Genomic DNA, 17635 nt, shown 5'->3' with positions numbered 1-17635 from the left:
GGGGGCTACTTTATTAATCACAGCTGTAATCTAGATTTATGATAATATCATGCCTAATCCCTCGGCTTAACACGCAATGGGGATTTGCGGTTTGTGGCAAAAAGGGGTCCCTGTGCTCAATATAGTGAACGCTCAATTATTATATTGATCTCCTTAATTTTCTGTACACTTCATAATTATGACGAAGATAGGTAGGTCCGTTGCTGAAACTAATAATAACAATTTCGGCCAGCTTCGGGATTCTATAATGATTATACCCGATTTTCATTTATAAACATTAATGACACCATAAATGCAACGCTAAACACATTATTCAATCATTTTCAAAAAGTTGAGTTTTCATGTTGAATAAGTTTATGGTTTCATTGGAATGACATTTTGTGACTATTGTCTAAATGCTTTCTTAAAAAAGTGGACATGACAGTAGAAATAACAAATAACATATTTGAAATGTTACATGCTAAATCGAAAAACAATTTTAATTCTTAGAATTTGAAAGAGAAAAAGAACAACTTGAAGACTGTTATATGTTTACAGTTTCTTTGGAAAGAATATATTTATATTTCAACATTAAATTTAACCATGTATTTTGAAATGTATCAATTGAGGTTGAATTGCAGCTTCGACGAGATGCAGAATATGTACATAGCACAATTGTAGCTTCAGATATGGACCTATGGATAACATCTCTGTAGATGCAGATATGCACATGTAAATAGCACAATTGTAGCTTCAGATATGGACCTATGGATAACATCTCTGTAGATGCAGATATGCACATGTAAATAGCACAATTGTAGCTTCAGATATGGACCTATGGATAACATCTCTGTAGATGCAGATATGCACATGTAAATAGCTCAATTGTAGCTTCAGATATGGACCTATGGATAACATCTCTGTAGATGCAGATATGCACTTGTAAATAGCACAATTGTAGCTTCAGATGTGGACCTATGGATAACATCTCTGTAGATGCAGATATGCACATGTAAATAGCTCAATTGTAGCTTCAGATATGGACCTATGGATAACATCTCTGTAGATGCAGATATGCACATGTAAATAGCACAATTGTAGCTTCAGATATGGACCTATGGATAACATCTCTGTAGATGCAGATATGCACATGTAAATAGCACAATTGTAGCTTCAGATATGGACCTGTGGATAACATCTCTGTAGATGCAGATATAAACATGTAGCATTATAGGAGCTTCAAATAAATCCACCTGTGGACAGCATTATTGTAGATGCACATGTGCATCTGTGAGCACATTTATGTGGATGCTTCACTGTATTCACATATATGTACATGTGAATATAATAATGTAGCTACAAATCAATTGCTGTAGATCCAGACATACGCATGCTCAATAAACCTCGACACTGGTGTGAGCATAAGTTTAAACAATAGAAAAATCATGCATACCTTTATAAATTTCCCTGGACAATTGTTGCATAACATATTGCGTCTTAACTTGTTTTTTAACTGAACTAATTAATTGAAATAATTGTCTTTTGGTTGGGAACTTGTCTGAACAAGTTTTCTTAAATAATAATACATTAAATAGGATACAATTCTGAATACAACACAAAATACATGTAAATCTTGCATCGATAAGCCATAAATGAAATTTACTGAAAATTCCTAAAAACGCGCAAGGCCAAAATGGACACAGTGTTACTGCAAAGATCATTGTTTCTCCCTATTCTATTCAAATTCGTGACGGGTATATTCGTTTAGTCCAGATTATCAGATTGGCGGATTGACGCTCGTTGAACGGGTATTGTGGTTCCACATCAAGGCTAGACAAATTTCCATTTGTGAAAAGTCAGAGCTAGACGTTATGAATGAATGTCTTAAAAAAAAGATTTCCAATGGAAACTCGTGGTGGTGGCCCAAGAGACGAAACGATTGATTTGTCGATAAGCCTATTTGGCTGTAGACGCTTGTACCCCCGTCTTCAGACAACAAGATAGTTGTCTACCTGACACGGGAACAGGGATTGTTATGAATGGATTCATTCAGATACATAAAGCTTATTTTTTTTGTCCAGTCCTTAGTTGTAGTTTACATTTCGATGAGCTGCTGATATTTGCAATTATGTTTCATCTATTTTTTAAATTATATTGACATGTTCGGTTACGCGTCTCTCTTTCGATAAGAACCTCAAGATTGGTATATAAAAAAGTACTTTAAAGTAGCATGTATATTCAATGACACCGATCGGAGACAAAGACTCATAATCCTAGCACATCATCAAACAAAAGTCACTCCAATAAGTTATTACTAAAATGCCAATGCAGCAACAGTGTAAATTTTCCTATGGCTTTAGTTTAATTATTTTATGAAAAGTCATGTTACAATTGACTGGTCTAACATATGCGTATGTTTTGTGTACTGAGTTTAGATATGTTCATCCCACATATTTTTTCGTTTTAATTACCATGTTTACATTCACTGAGCAAAGTGGCGTAAATTGAAAGGTTTCTTAACCACGCTAATTTGATAGTTTCTTTTGAATTTACTGAATTCAATATAAGTTGAAAATCACATCCCTTTGAAATTGATCTCTGGTACTTCAAAGCAGGGATTTGAAAGGTATATTTGCTTGAAAAAACGTGGGTTATACTGACAGCCGTAAATCTGGATATGTAACCAACTTCTGACCTCAGCTTCATTGCTCAGCCTTGCTTCACTTGGATGTTTAGTGTCACGTTTGTACGATTTACTAACTATACAAACACAAATGAAATCAACGCCACCCCGTGTTTGAAATATAATGTGAAATGAACAATAGTATGGCGAAATGTACAACCGCAAAAACCGAGTAATATGTTCTCTTTAGCTTGTGTCTCATTAAGCCTCAATGATCAAATTTCACATTTCAGTAGTGTGGGATGTTAAGGTATTAGCAAAGTGAGCAAGTGTTTTGTGCTGAAAGGAGGTCTGTGTTGAGAAAAAAATGTCACTTTGAAAACAGAACAGTCTCGGCTTGAATGAAACATATTATGATTTTATCTGAAAGAAAGCCTAATAAAGACATAACAGTTTTCAACCGGATTGTTTGATTTGCATTTGGCCAACTGTAGAACACTGACGTCACAAGTCAGATTTGGTGTATATCGCAAGTCTTATATTGCAAACTGTTCATATCTGGCATATGAAGCTATCATTGTTCAGGGTTATATATATTAAAACAGTACAGTCGAACAGTACACAACACAAGATGTAGCATTTACAAATCACGCTGAACATTTTAGCCGAAATGTTAAATAATGCCAAAGAAATTAAAAATTAGAAGTTTTCACACAAAACTGATTTCTACACTTATTTCTATCTACTGGTGTTTGTCTAATACCGGAGCGTAGTTAAAAAAAATCTAATTCCAATGAATACTAGTATTACAAGTGAATAGTAACTTAATGTTTTACTGATAACAACCATCTGTCTACATTATATTATATTATGCTTTGTGCAGAGCAAGCATTTCACCATTACGTTACATAGGTCTGCACATTTACGTCATATAGAGTGCTATTACCATTTACCTGATCAGAAAGATAATAATTGAAATGACAATACCTGGTATAAAAATATAGGTGCGATTATAATACTTGTTCGAAAAGAACTACATGATTCATTGTCCCTTATGCTTTCATCTACTCATTGTGCCACCTAAGCGCAAGTCCAGCGTCCTGGGGTTAGCCCAGGTCAGTCCCTTTTTGAAAACGCTTTTGCCCGAGCAAACAAGTGAAATGATTTATTATATGCAAATATTGGCATGCAATATTTGTGTTGGGATAATATCTCTTCTCACCTGCTACCGGGTTACATTTTATACAAATCTTTGGCATACAAATAGACTCGCGTGTAGAACATTTAAGAGGGCAGACTTGACATTTTCCTTATCTAACATCAGCGTCATATATGTTTAAAACATTTATATATTAAGTCATTAAGTATAGTGTGCGTCATGTTAATACATACAGCAATGGGATTAATATTTTTGATTGTATTAACAGGACGTGATGCATATTATGTCAAGTGCGTTACGAGTAGAACACTTTTCCCACTTGAGAAATTGTGCAATTTGATTTCAGATGATTTCACAAACACCGACATTATATTTTAAAAATTCCCAACAATATGCGTCTTTCTAGATGGAACTGAACCTCCAATAACTATTTTCATGACCCGAAAAGAGAAGTAGGATACGCATAGACTTGATGAACATACTATGTACATTTGTGAAAAATATGCCTAAGTTCTTTGACAGTGTGGATGTGAAATATATCAACTATTATTTATATCTTTTTCCCGAGGTAATACACACCTGCCATTTACCTAATGATACAGAGATTATTTTAATGCTCACGTAAGTTATTCCCGACGGTCTACATGACAGATATCGCGACTGCAGCTAGACTGATGTCTATGTTAGTTACATGGTTATCACCACCAATCTGCGTTCACACACGCCTCTGCAAGTGGACCCAGGCCAGTCTTACCGAGATGAGACAAGCGCATGGCAAGAGACTAGCCTAACACACGCTCCAACCCAAGCGTCAACGGAGTCCTGTTGTCACAAAATAGTGTAGCAAGGGGACTCTCTTGCACGGCTCCCAAGTCTCAAATTCCTTGGCTATTTTTCCATGAATATTAACAACTGTCTGCGAGCACAAAGCCGGGTATATGCAGTGTATCGATATCAATGATTTCGAATCGAGATATCGGCTTTTTCAGCCTGGACTGTTTATAAAACGACAGGGAGGGTGCCTTCTGGACACGAAGCCTCAGCCTTCAGGAGGAAGACATCAGGAAGCCGCTTTCTTGCTCCAGTGCTGAAGTTCCCCTGTGAAGATGGGTGTCTGTGAGCAGTTGTGCAACCTGTTGGCTGTAGTAGTGGTGCTGTTGCCTTTATGTACTGCAGAACTAGTGGACATCAGTCTATATCATAGTACTGTAGTAGATATCCACAATGAAATAAGAAGAGAAGTTGGGGCTTCGGACATGCAGAAAATGGTAAGAAAGTATTGCATAAGTAAAACAAAATATATTACCAATTATTCGTCTATTTGAAACAAAATCTAGTCTATCCTTACCTGCCTTTTGTATATATCCAAAATGAATCAAGTTAAGGTTTTACTTTCCAAACTTAGACAGAAAAAGGTTTCGAACAATATCACTCAATATAGGCATAGTTAACAAAGATATAGGTTTTGTGATAAATGTATAACAGAGCCAAGGGTACTGTTGAAAATTTATGATACCCGACGTTATGGTAGACTATTCATTGAGGTATGCTGCACCCAACCCCGTATATCACCATGTCCGTGATAAAAGATACACATACATATAATACGTGGAAGTTAACACATAATGAAAGTTTTTAGTATCAGCATATTTGTCCCTATACTTTCAACGTATGTATGACAGGTATAACGTGTGCTCAATGTATTCTTGATTTTGTTTTGGTTAACTAAGCAAATTGAAAACACGCTGACTTCATGCCATAGACGGTACATCAGATACTGATGTGAACTGGGACACGCGGTTTTTCGTCACTGTTAAATACAGTATATAAAGGAAACAGTGTTAAGATACCACGTCTGTTATCTGATCGGCCCGCACGTCAGCATGGGTGATACTGACATGGTATGAGTTTCTGCATGACAAGTGGCAGGTAGCGGCCTCTACTGTAAATTACAACATGTGTATGAGCAGCTGTATATTTCACGTAACACAAGCTCTGAGAATGACACACTGAGGTATATTCCACGTTTGTGGCCTCACTAGCTTTACTGTAGGCTGTGATTGCACTTGTCATGTTGATACCTACCCAGAAGTAAGCTGTATGACGCTGTCAGCACATGTGTATAACATATGTGTTTTTCAAACCAGACTTACAAGGACAAGGATAATAACATATGTATGAATGACGTGTTTACAATGACAGTGATGTTTTTGTTGTTAGGAAAAACGTCATAGATATATATTATACACAGACAGATCCATCGTTCTACAATATATTATATATATACACAACATAGAATATTGTGTTTCTAATAATAATATTCTATAAGAATATCAACTGGAATATTCTTTTGCCATTCTCGTTATTAAGTACGTATATACTCCCCAGGGAGTTGAGAAAGATAACTGTAAAGCAAACGGATCAACTGGTCGGGGAACAAATAAAACCGTAATTGAGCAGATAGCAGTACATGGATACCTGCGGCATATAATATTAATGGGGGCAGTGATGGGGAGTCTTTACATTCATCGAAAGTTCTGGATGGGTTTGACTAGGCAGCGCTTCCCGGGAGAAGTCCCATTCGCTGTCTGGGCTGCGTGTAGAGGGGGCAAGGGCCCTGAGCTGATGATGAGCCTAACCAGCCTGACTATGCCAGGATCACCCAAACCCTCTTTGCTGCATTTTTTAAATTATAATAATTGTTGATGGTGATCGTTTATGAACATCGGAATTAAAACCGCTTCCGCTATATTATATATAACGAACGTTTGCACAAATACTTCTCACAGGAGAGTTTGTACCTATCATAAATACATGGAATATATAGCTGTTGCGGCGTCTTGGTCCCACTAGCATTCTTGTGGTATTCATAGTACCTGATAGAAGTATCTAGTTTCACGATTAAGTGACTTTGCCTGTATAATTATTGCAATAGGTTACAGGTCCTACTAACCGATAAAAGCTTGGTATCCCCATAATCAAGTAACATGTATATTTACACAGAATATAAAAATGTGCAGCGTAACAATATCTCGTTCCACTGAGATATATTCAGTTCAAGATACATTTTATGTAATGTACAGTAAACTATGTTTATAACGAACACTTATACGCTTATAACGTTTTGAAGGATCTGACGAACTGTTTTTCATCCATTTGATATATGTGTATGCTTATAACGAACTACGGTCATAACGAACTAAAATTAGGGGTCCCCCTTGAGTTCGTTAAAAACGTAGTTTACTGCAGTTAACTAGGTGGTAAAAATGTGCTTATTGTGGTGTTAATTATGTCGTTTTCAATTACTACCATTAAAATCAGCAAACCCATAATTTATACTCCACTGATCTGATTTCATTCTACCATATAGCAATAAATCGCATGCTGCAAAACATATTGCCTTGAAGTAAGCGTCATGTGACTAATGATTCCAATGTTCACTTATAACGGGGATGATACATGTACCCAGTTGGGTACAGATCCATGATAGGAGCCGATGGTTGACTGAGAGTCTGCCTCAATTTCACAAAAATCGGATGCAAACCTGATATATTTTAAGTAAGAAGATGAATCGTGACAAAGTTTCTTCCTTTGATACATGTTGAAGAGTCAGTCCCTTTCAAGTTTAATCAAGATGTACACGTCCTCGTTATCCAGCCTAACGCCAGGTATCACATCATTGCCACTCTTGGAGGTCAGGGTTTGTCTGCACATAAATCCATGCAGACGAAAAGGGTTCACTCTACTTAGAACACACTACTATGAAACAATGCTAAAAAAGTAGTGAAAACGAATATGGTATAATTATACTTAGGGCATGAGGTGAACTTCCTGTATAGACATAGTTTTACTTATATGTGTAGTCTTCTTAACATATCATGAAGAAGAATATCATGTAACATCGCGATGAGCTGTGATATCAGTCACAAGTAGACAGACGGAGATGCGTTACAAACTCCTGAACGTATCATTTTGTTTCAAGCAGGAGCCGGACAACGGAAATCACCAATAGACGCCGGATAAATACATATCTGGAAATTGACTACTACCACACGCTATGTAACAATAGACCTTCCTTGAAGGAGCTAATATCAGTACTGTAAGACCCTCCGGAGGTAGGAGGCGGAGACCTTGACTAATTGATTTATCCTTGTGTACTGGCCTACATGAGGGAGGCGAAAGGCAATACAAGGGGAGGCCCCGGTTGCCCGCGTTGATAGCTCATGTAGTGGAATGCAACAACAACTCCATACTTTTGTTTCATGCCTGAGGGAAATAATCTGTATATCCTCATCTGCCGTCTGCACGAATTTGTTGAAATGTTGAGGTGATTGATGGAGAGTTGCTCGTTCGGGACGAAGCTGAATGGAACTCCACATTGTTCACAGCTCATCACTGAAGTGTGCTCCTGACACTTTCGATCAAGGCTTCATTACATGTAATGACATCACAAGCACACTGCTCAGGTACTTTCTTTTTGTGACAAGCCAACGTAACTCAAATATGCTTACCTGTTTTAACTTATTGGATAATGCAACTATTCAAGAAAAGTTGTAATGTATGGTGAACAGTTCTACTCATACAAACAGTGCATGTTTAGAACAACTTGACCGCAGACATCAGACACGATTCTCATGCAGGAGGGGTGAAAGGTCAGGAGAACTTCCAGTTAGATAGCGAAGGTCAAAATCACTACTCCATGAGGTTTGCTGCCCAGTGCATATTTCCGTCATTACATGCAATGGTGAATGAAATACTCGTATTGCAGATTCTGTCGAAAATGCCGTAGTACAAAGAATGCCTATTTGCATTAAGTGACAACTCTCACACTTTACGCTGTTAATGTCATTATAAATATATATTCCCACCAGCGCATAGTGTGACAAAACACCACATCTCCATCTGCAGCTGTACACAGGTAACTCTGGCACATGATGATACCAATACCCGGGTTACTTTTAATATTTGTCACACACAAGTACAACGGTATCTTCGTTATCTGCCACTGACTCCAGGTTCCTGTCTGCTGTCAATTCTAACAGATAACCGGCAGTGTCAGCCTTTGAATGCTCACTGACATTAAGTCAGTACAGATTCAACAATGCATGAGTGCACGATTAAGCTGAAAGCGTAAATCGAGCAACTGACCCAGTCGCAACTGAGTCCTGGGTCTGTGCTGGGTGACCTGCTGAGCGAGCTGATTGATTACACAGTCGATAATGTTATGCAACTCTTACACGATTCAAAGAGAAGCTCGCCCTTTATAGCAGGCCTATCCGTGGGATCAGTTATTAAACACCAAGCTTCCTTCGGGGGAATATTCGTACACCGTGCTGGAAATGTTTGTATTTTTTCGTGGAAAGAACAAGTTTATAGCTAGCTTTCAACTCTAAATTCGTGTATCATTCTACTCTAAATGTTTGGTATATCATATACACAAGGTTTATGTTTCAAAATAGATATAAAGACATGCCACGTAGCTGCAAAATATTATACATAACTATGGAACATTATTTTTAAAGTATGTACCGGCCAAAGTATAATGTTATCCTTGTCAGTTATGTTATTATGAAGTTTTACTTCCAATTTCCACATAAGTTGACAATAACGTAAACTATACAAAGACACGTAAACGGACATTTGCCATATACTCCATTCAGTGTACACAACTGTGAATGACGTAGAAACGCTTGAGCTCAGTTGACATATTTTCCTTTGAGGTCAGATCACATTACGTCCATTGTGTTTACTGGCTACTGTGGTCAGTCTCGTGAGGTGAGGTGAAAGTAAATCCACCAGACACATTGCCCTCACATTGTGTAAACCGGGTTATGTAATGATCGCAGCATAGTTTGTGAGAACATGAAACGCACTGTAAGAATGTACAAAATACAGACTATCACACATCTGAAGCAGATTTATGCCTCGCAAACGTTCACCTCTTTATTGTTTGACGGGAAGTAGCAAAACCTATCTGAATTCGAAACAGGAAATGTTGCCTATTTCAGTTGTCATTTTGCTCTGTCATGGCTTGTTATGCTTGAACCAACATACCGTGACAAATTTGATGTACAAAATTTGTAGGAATAATGAATCAGCTCCCGGATATCACGAAGTAAGGTATCCCGAACATTCCGATCACCCGGAAGCGTATATGGGCTTAACGAACTACTGTTTGTGGACACTTTATTACAGTAAGTGGCAGTTTTACAAATACGATATTTAACAGGTAAAATGAGTTTTTCAATACACTTGTGTACCGTGCACAAATGGTCATCACAATCCTGCTTTCAACATTATAGGTGTGGGATGATGGTGTCGCGAAGGAGGCTGAGAACTGGGTGAAGTATTGTCGATATGAGCGTGCTCCTTCCCACATCAGCGGATGTGGTCAGAACCTGTACTATGCACCCCACATGGTCCGCACCTGGGAAGGAATTGACCGTACTGTGCACAAGGCTGTCACGTCCTGGAAGAATGATCAACTCTACTTCCGGTATGGAACAGATTGTGGCAGTGCCTGCGCATATTCGCAGGTGAGAAGACACACGTGATATAGGAATAAACATCAGTTTGGTTCTAATAACAGCTGAGTATAATGCCAGAATACCATATTTCAGGTTAGTTTATTACCTAGATTGAAATCCTGTTCACACATATTGCCCTCTAATAGTATTTTTCCTGTGTCGTATATTTGGACACGCGGCGATGTGTAATGCGACCGTTGTCTGTTTACTGTTAAATGGTGCGTAAAGCTAGTTTTGCATTAAACAATTTCTGAAGCGCGATGCATTGGTACATACATTCTGTATGTCTCACCAACCTTCAGGAATCCATTTTCCTAGAAAATCTATCCATCTACACTCCTCTAAAAAGGATCATCCAGGCTAATCCTCCAGGGGACATGTCTCTGTAAGTTTGATATCAAGATTAATCATACCTCTTCAGAACTTCACCCGCTTGCTGAATAACCCCCCAAAGTGAATCCCCTCATATGACACTTGCTCGTAGGTTCCATCAATGCGGCATAAATGTCTACGTCCTCTCGCATTTGCCGTCAAACCTGTTTGATCTAAAATGATGTTAAAATAATAAAACCCAACTCATGTATGCATCATCCTATCGTGCTTCCCTGTGCAGGTGGTGTGGTCCACATCCAGCAACATTGGCTGTGCTATGCACAGATGCCCACGAATGAAGACTGGTGCTTATGAGAAGCGTTATACAACAATCTTCGCATGCTTCTATTCCCCAAAGTGAGTATTATCAGTTGAGGTTCAGTTACAGTTAGTACAGCATGGAATTATAATCTGAGGAAATTTTGGAAAATGTGAAGATTTTGTAAATGACATCAATGAAAATCATATGAACAGGACAAATATATAAACTAAAACCTAATCAAGTAAGAGTAAGTAAAGTTATATTGAACGGACATGAAACTATATAGAAATAGTTATTTCCCCTGATTATGTGCCCTATCACCAACATCTAAAGTGTTGCCCGCAGGGACTTACAAGGAAACGTTCACCTCGAGTACGTTAAAGGCATGCGTTATGCTTTCAGTCATTCAAGTATTGTTTACAAATGTCAATTTAGTGAAGTTGTAAAGACTGCGAGTTACATTGGTGAAAATGTTTCTATTGTGACATTGCTTAATGTACAATTTGACACAAGTCGTTTCCCTGAAAATGTTTACTTCCTGAACGTCTCATGTTTCGTACTGTTTCGTACTGCAGACTGTTTAATCAAATGAAAAAAATAATCTGACTTAGACATAATTTCAACGTGGATAAGTGATATTCACTTGGTTCGAATTGCCGTCCAAAGTACATCATACAAACAAAAGATTCAGAACTTTTTCCGACTTTCATACAGAGAAATGTGTGTAGTGTATTGGGGTTTATAAAGCGTCCAACCAATTTCGATAAGACCTAGGGTAGTCGAATCTTTGACAGGGTTAAATAAATCTGGAAGGTACTTTGTGGTTCACCAAGGGTCAGTCGTTTTCTCGAGGTGACTTATACCTAATGTGTAGACAGCTGGGTGAAGGCAGTAGAGTACATTGTATGTGTTCTTAAAGAGTTTAGGAATGGATATGCAGACTCGCGTGTCAGCTACATGCCATGACTTTCTCTTGGTATGCCACAATGACACAGACTGTTGACTACTGGTTAACGTGAACTCAGATCCAAAGTTCCAAGCAAGCGGAGGGTTGTTATTAGGGTATAATGGTGATAAGGATTTTCGGGCACCATAAAGTTGGATCGATTTAAAACATAACAACTGATTTCACTGTATATCCATCTCTCATCATCCAGGGGTTGAGGGTGAAAAACAATCCGTGACACGAAGAAGGCGATATCACATCTTGTATAAGGCCTTTTATCATACCTCCATGTCGAAATGATGAGATCTGATTGGTCCACGTGATCTTGAAAAAAAATACTGTGTACTCCGCCTTGGAGGGGAATAAATTTCTCAGCGCGGGAATTATTCTCTTATACCCCGCCATAAAACGCTATACCCCGCTTCAAAGCAATGGATGTCACATGACATAGCACAAGCTAACCTTAGCTCAATCGAATGTATCAATTTGGAATTTGTTTGAATTATTTTACAATGTCATATTAAAGCATGTCGGTAAGATAAATTCAGCTACAACCTATAATGTAACCCTCGTGATCCTGCTACAACCTATAATGCACCCCTCGTGATCCTGCTACAACCTATAATGTAACCCTCGTGATCCTGCTACAACCTAAAATGCACCCCTCGTGATCCTGCTACAACCTATAACGTAACCCTCGTGATTCTGCTACAACCTATAATGCACCCCTCGTGATCCTGCTACAACCTATAATGTACGGTAATGGGTATTGTTTAAGAGGATGCTGTACGATGGAAATCCGGCATCCATCCACGGTCAGATAAACAGAAAAACTGTACGAGCTCTCCGCGTTATCATTTATCCAGGGTGTACATTGCAATATCACATCGCCATGTCAGTGACTTGCCGTCACAAATGTTTCAAAAAGTACAATTATTCACGGTGAAAATCTAATGTCTTTTCCCTCATTGATCTCACATGCCGTGAAATAACTGAAATACTGTTCAAAGGGGCGTTGAACTCAACTGACAGACTCACGCTTATATCACAACTATTTAATGCATGTGAGATGTACTGAACTTACAATACGACTACGCTGGCAACTGTCCTTGGTTTTGGGTATCTAAGTTTTGTTTAATCGTTGTTGAACGCCGCACTCATCAATAGTCCAGCTATATGACGGCGGTCTGAAAATAATCGAAATTAGGCCAGACAATCCAGTGATTGATATTATAAGCATCGATCTACTCAACTGGGATACGATGACATGCATTAACCAAGTCAGCAATTCTGACCACCCGATCCCGTTACTCGCCTCTTACGACAAACATAGTCGCCTTTTACGACAAGCATGGGTTGCTGAAGACCTATTCTTACCTGGGTCTTTACGGGTCTCTCGGTATCTATATTAATGAGTGACTTAGTGAGTAAGTATGGAAATCGATACTTTTATCGATATGCCAGCAGTATCATGGCGAGGGACATGGGCTGTACACATTGTACCATTGTGGGGGGTCGAACCCGAGCCTTTCGCTTGACGAGTGAACGCTTTAACCACGTGGCTACCCCACCGCCCTTTTATATAAGAACAGTGGACGAAATGTAGTCCAATAGAAAAACCTTGACAATGTTTAAACGTTAATTATAGACTATATACTGGAATACCACACTACAACTCAGTCAGTAACTAACGCCGTTTTGTCCCTACAGCTTCATGTGCTAATGAGGAAGTCTGTGTTGGTCCTATTTGTTAAATATTTTCTAACGGAACTTAACCATGACGGCAAACTTAATATGAAATGAGTTATTTCCACAATCAATTGAGTCAATGGTCACTTACACAGCTGGTGAAGACAAAGCCCAAGAGAACAGCAATTGTTCGAACCTAACAATGTATAATAATATTTTTTAATGTTACAGTCTGTAGTGATTTAAGTGTAGTAATGTGTAATCTATTGCCATTGTATTTTTCAGGGGTGAAATGACAAATGACTTTCCCTTTACCCCTGGCGTAGCCTGTTCGCTCTGCCCTGCGGGGATGGTCTGTGAAGCAGATCTGTGTGTCCCGGGTGGTAAGGATTTTTATTCAATCAATCCAAACTGAAATATCCAATCCCTAAGCATGCCTCGTAGTTATAAAAGGTCATAACAAAATTTAACACCCCACCTGACGAATGTTTGAAAAATAAATACCTTTGTGTGACTGAACTTTAAACAACACAGGCAATATTTACCTGAGCAATACAATTGAAACAACGTTATTCTTGTAGTAATGATACAGTCATCGCAAGCACAAAACCTTCTCGGGCCTGAAGTTGCTCCCGGGGGTAGTGGAGTAGCCAACGTTCCCGAGAGAGTGCCCGCCATTGAACCGCCCGTGGTTGTTCCCTCGGTCTGTATCCGTGAGTACACCTAGTCCAGTCTCATATCCATGAAAACCCATGCTTTACACAGATTACTTCAATATATAATCCCACACACAGAGCAAACCTTTTCCAGACAATGTATCAGAAAAGTCTGTTTTAGGTTGTTGTTTTTAAAATAAAAAATTAGATTACCTAATTAGATGGTACTCGTTATTCTATGAGAAGGGTTAAGATTTCGTATGCTTGTTTGTTTGTTGTTTAACGCCGCACTCAGCAATATTCCAGGTATATGACGGCGGTCTGTAAATAATCGAGTCTTAACCAGACAATCCAGTGATTGACATCATGAGAATCGATCCACGCAATTGGAATACGATGACATCCATCAACCAAGTCAGCGAGCCTCACCACCCGATCCCGATAGTCGCCTCTTACGACAAGCACAGTCGACTTTTACGGCAAGAATAAATTGCTGATGAGTTATTCTACCCCGGATCTTCACGTGTCGATTTCGTATGCAGTATTTCTTTCAATGTCTTTTTGTAACTTTGTAACATGTTTGTCTTATCCAGCCTCCATGACAACCCAGGAGGTGCACTTTGTCCTGCTCGTCACAAACAACCTGAGGGCCAGGGAAATGGCTGCTCCACTGGTATGTCAGACTACATATTCGCAGCATCTAGATGATAGTCTTGTACCTCACATAAAAATGGATTAAAGACAGACAATGGTTTACGAGATTAGTGCTTGAAGTAGACATTGTTGTTACAGACTTGGAGTGATGAGCTGGAGCAATGGGCCCAGTACGTCATCCGCTGCGATATTGAATACCCGGGACCTCGCACTGCCTACACCAACTTTGGCAAAACAGGCGCAGTAAGTTCTATACACATCGTTGCTTCTGCTTATCCTTCATTTAGAGACACTCGTTTCTCTCTACAGAGCCGCCTTGATTAGTCTATCACAATCTATATGGTCAAGAGATACTCATTTCTCAGTCTTGAACCGCTACGAATACTGTATTGGTTAATAATGAAAGTGGTTTAGATATACATGTACTCAATTCTCACTCTGTACCTGCTAGCTAAGGGGTACTGTATCACTATGTTGGGTTTAGATATACCTGTTGCTCACTCTGTAACCACTAGCTTAGGGGGTACTGTATCACTATGAACTGGGGTTTAGATATACCCGTTTCTCACTCTGGAACCGCTAGCTTAGGGGGTACTGTATCACTATGTTGGGTTTAGATATACCTGTTGCTCACTCTGTAACCACTAGCTTAGGGGGTACTGTATCACTATGAACTGGGGTTTAGATATACCCGTTTCTCACTCTGGAACCGCTAGCTTAGGGGGTACTGTATCACTATGTTGGGTTTAGATATACCTGTTGCTCACTCTGTAACCACTAGCTTAGGGGGTACTGTATCACTATGAACTGGGGTTAAGATATACCCGTTTCTCACTCTGGAACCACTAGGTTAGGGGGTACTGTATCACTATGAACGGGGGTTTAAATATACCCGTTTCTCACTCTGGAACCGCTAGCTTAGGGGGTACTGTATCACTATGAACGTGGTTTGCGCGCAATGGAATCTTTTTCGGCGGATAATCGAAACTAGTTATTCTATGAGTTTGGCATTTCTCTCAGGAACGTATTGTTTTAGAGTACGGTATCACTATGAACGTGGTTCAGAGATACCCGTCTCTCACTCTGGAACTGCTAGGAGTACTGTATTAATACCACCTTGACAGAACAGCTACAGTTAAATGAAGGGCATGTCAGTGATTCTGAAGGCTAAGTATGTTGGTGTTTCTTATCAGAGTGTTTGTGTCGACAGGCCACCCTTCTGTACGAGCTGGTGTATGAGTGGGGAGACGAGGGAAGCAACACCGGCATCACACTGGTGACAGGCGGGTGTCGGACACCGAGCGATGCTGCAACATGCAACCACAACACCAATGTAAGCATTTCCGCTTTGACATTCAATGCTACGCAACTATAAAGGCTCTTTGTTCGTTGCTCACGAACCATCTGTCATTTTAAATTCGGAGAGTGCCATATGATGCAGTTTACTACATTTCTCACGACTGTGGATATTTCAGAAACAGCAACATGAATTGGTTAAGAGGGGTTCTTTTGGGACAAATATCATAGATATAAAAACGAAGGAATACTGACTCGAATACTGGTGTACATTAAACCCTCCTACACTTTTAGTCTAATGTTATTTCTTTGCAGCTGATGTCAATAACCAACACCAGAATGGGCTGTGCTGCCTGCGTGTGTGGTCTCCAGCGACAGTTCACCTGCATCTACGACTCTCGGTGAAATCTCAACAATTCCAAGCGTCGACAAGTGCAGCTAAATTTACTAACGCTACCAAGCTGACGCATGTCACAGCCGCGGACCCAGTGGAGGTTTAATGTGTTTTCGACATAAGTAGAAAGAAAGGGACTGTTTATTTGTGGTAGATTGCCTGTATGAAGAAATTCAGTCGTGTTTTGGAACTTTTTTAAATGTTCCTTGCTGTGCGCAGTGAATGATATGTTGAAATATTAGAATCATTTAGAAAATATCAGTTAGCTCGTTTGGAATCAACCCGTGGTAACTAATACATTCACATAGCATATTTGTATTGATCCGGTCATTTGTACAAATATGTCTTAGTGTGATACTTCATTATTAATTTTTTTCCCAAATCTTCAATTCCAGCTGTAAGCACGACGCGATGATTTTGTCGGGAATAAGGAACATTCACCTACCTCACTTTCCTATATGTTTATGTAAACTGAAATCTCCAGGCTTTAATTTTGACTAAGAGGGCAAGGTCACTTCAACGTATCTTGCCACAGGTTACAAAACTTTCATGTTAATCTAGAGTAGGAAGTTAGATATAGACAACCACGGTTCGGTAGAATGAAACCATATCACTTTGGTCAGCTTCTAATTATGAAACCAAATCCACCAAGTCTTTTGCACTGTAGACCATTACTCCACCGTTCCTTTAAAGACTTATATATGGCACTAATCACATCCAACTAACTCATGTATGGTCTGTTAAATTGTAACTTAACAAGTTCACTTTTTATTGTTACATACTTACATAGATACCTTTCATTTCATTTCATAAATTTGATATTACTAATTTATGCATTTATATTGTAACACGTATTTATGAATTTTTCATCTCTTATTTCTTTATCATGAACGTCTATCAATAAAGTATATTTTGACAAATACTCTTTTTATGTTTTAAATGTATTAATACATCAGTCTTACGACACCATAAGGGCAGTGTATAAACTGTATAGAGACAGTACCACAGTGATATAGCGGTAGTCTACTGGCGACATAAGGGCAGTGTATAAACTGTATAGAGACAGTATCACGGTGAT

General features: G+C 39.0%; 1 protein-coding gene across 1 annotated transcript; it reads left to right on the top strand.

Annotated features, from left to right (window-relative positions):
- Positions 1-4510: 4510 nt before the first annotated feature.
- Positions 4511-17479, top strand: LOC124139762 (peptidase inhibitor 16-like). Its single transcript, XM_046507081.2, has 9 exons — positions 4511-5029; positions 10064-10297; positions 10902-11017; positions 13843-13940; positions 14139-14270; positions 14807-14886; positions 15006-15110; positions 16078-16200; positions 16479-17479. The coding sequence occupies exons 1-9, from the start codon at positions 4868-4870 to the stop codon at positions 16566-16568; spliced, it is 1140 nt and encodes a 379-aa protein (XP_046363037.2). The 5' UTR covers positions 4511-4867; the 3' UTR covers positions 16569-17479.
- Positions 17480-17635: the final 156 nt, after the last annotated feature.

This window comes from Haliotis rufescens, unplaced genomic scaffold, assembly GCF_023055435.1.
Source record: "Haliotis rufescens isolate VD_foot unplaced genomic scaffold, xgHalRufe1.0.p SCAF_28, whole genome shotgun sequence".
Taxonomy (NCBI): Eukaryota; Metazoa; Mollusca; class Gastropoda; order Lepetellida; family Haliotidae; genus Haliotis; species Haliotis rufescens.
This window is presented reverse-complemented; position numbering and strand designations above follow the sequence as displayed.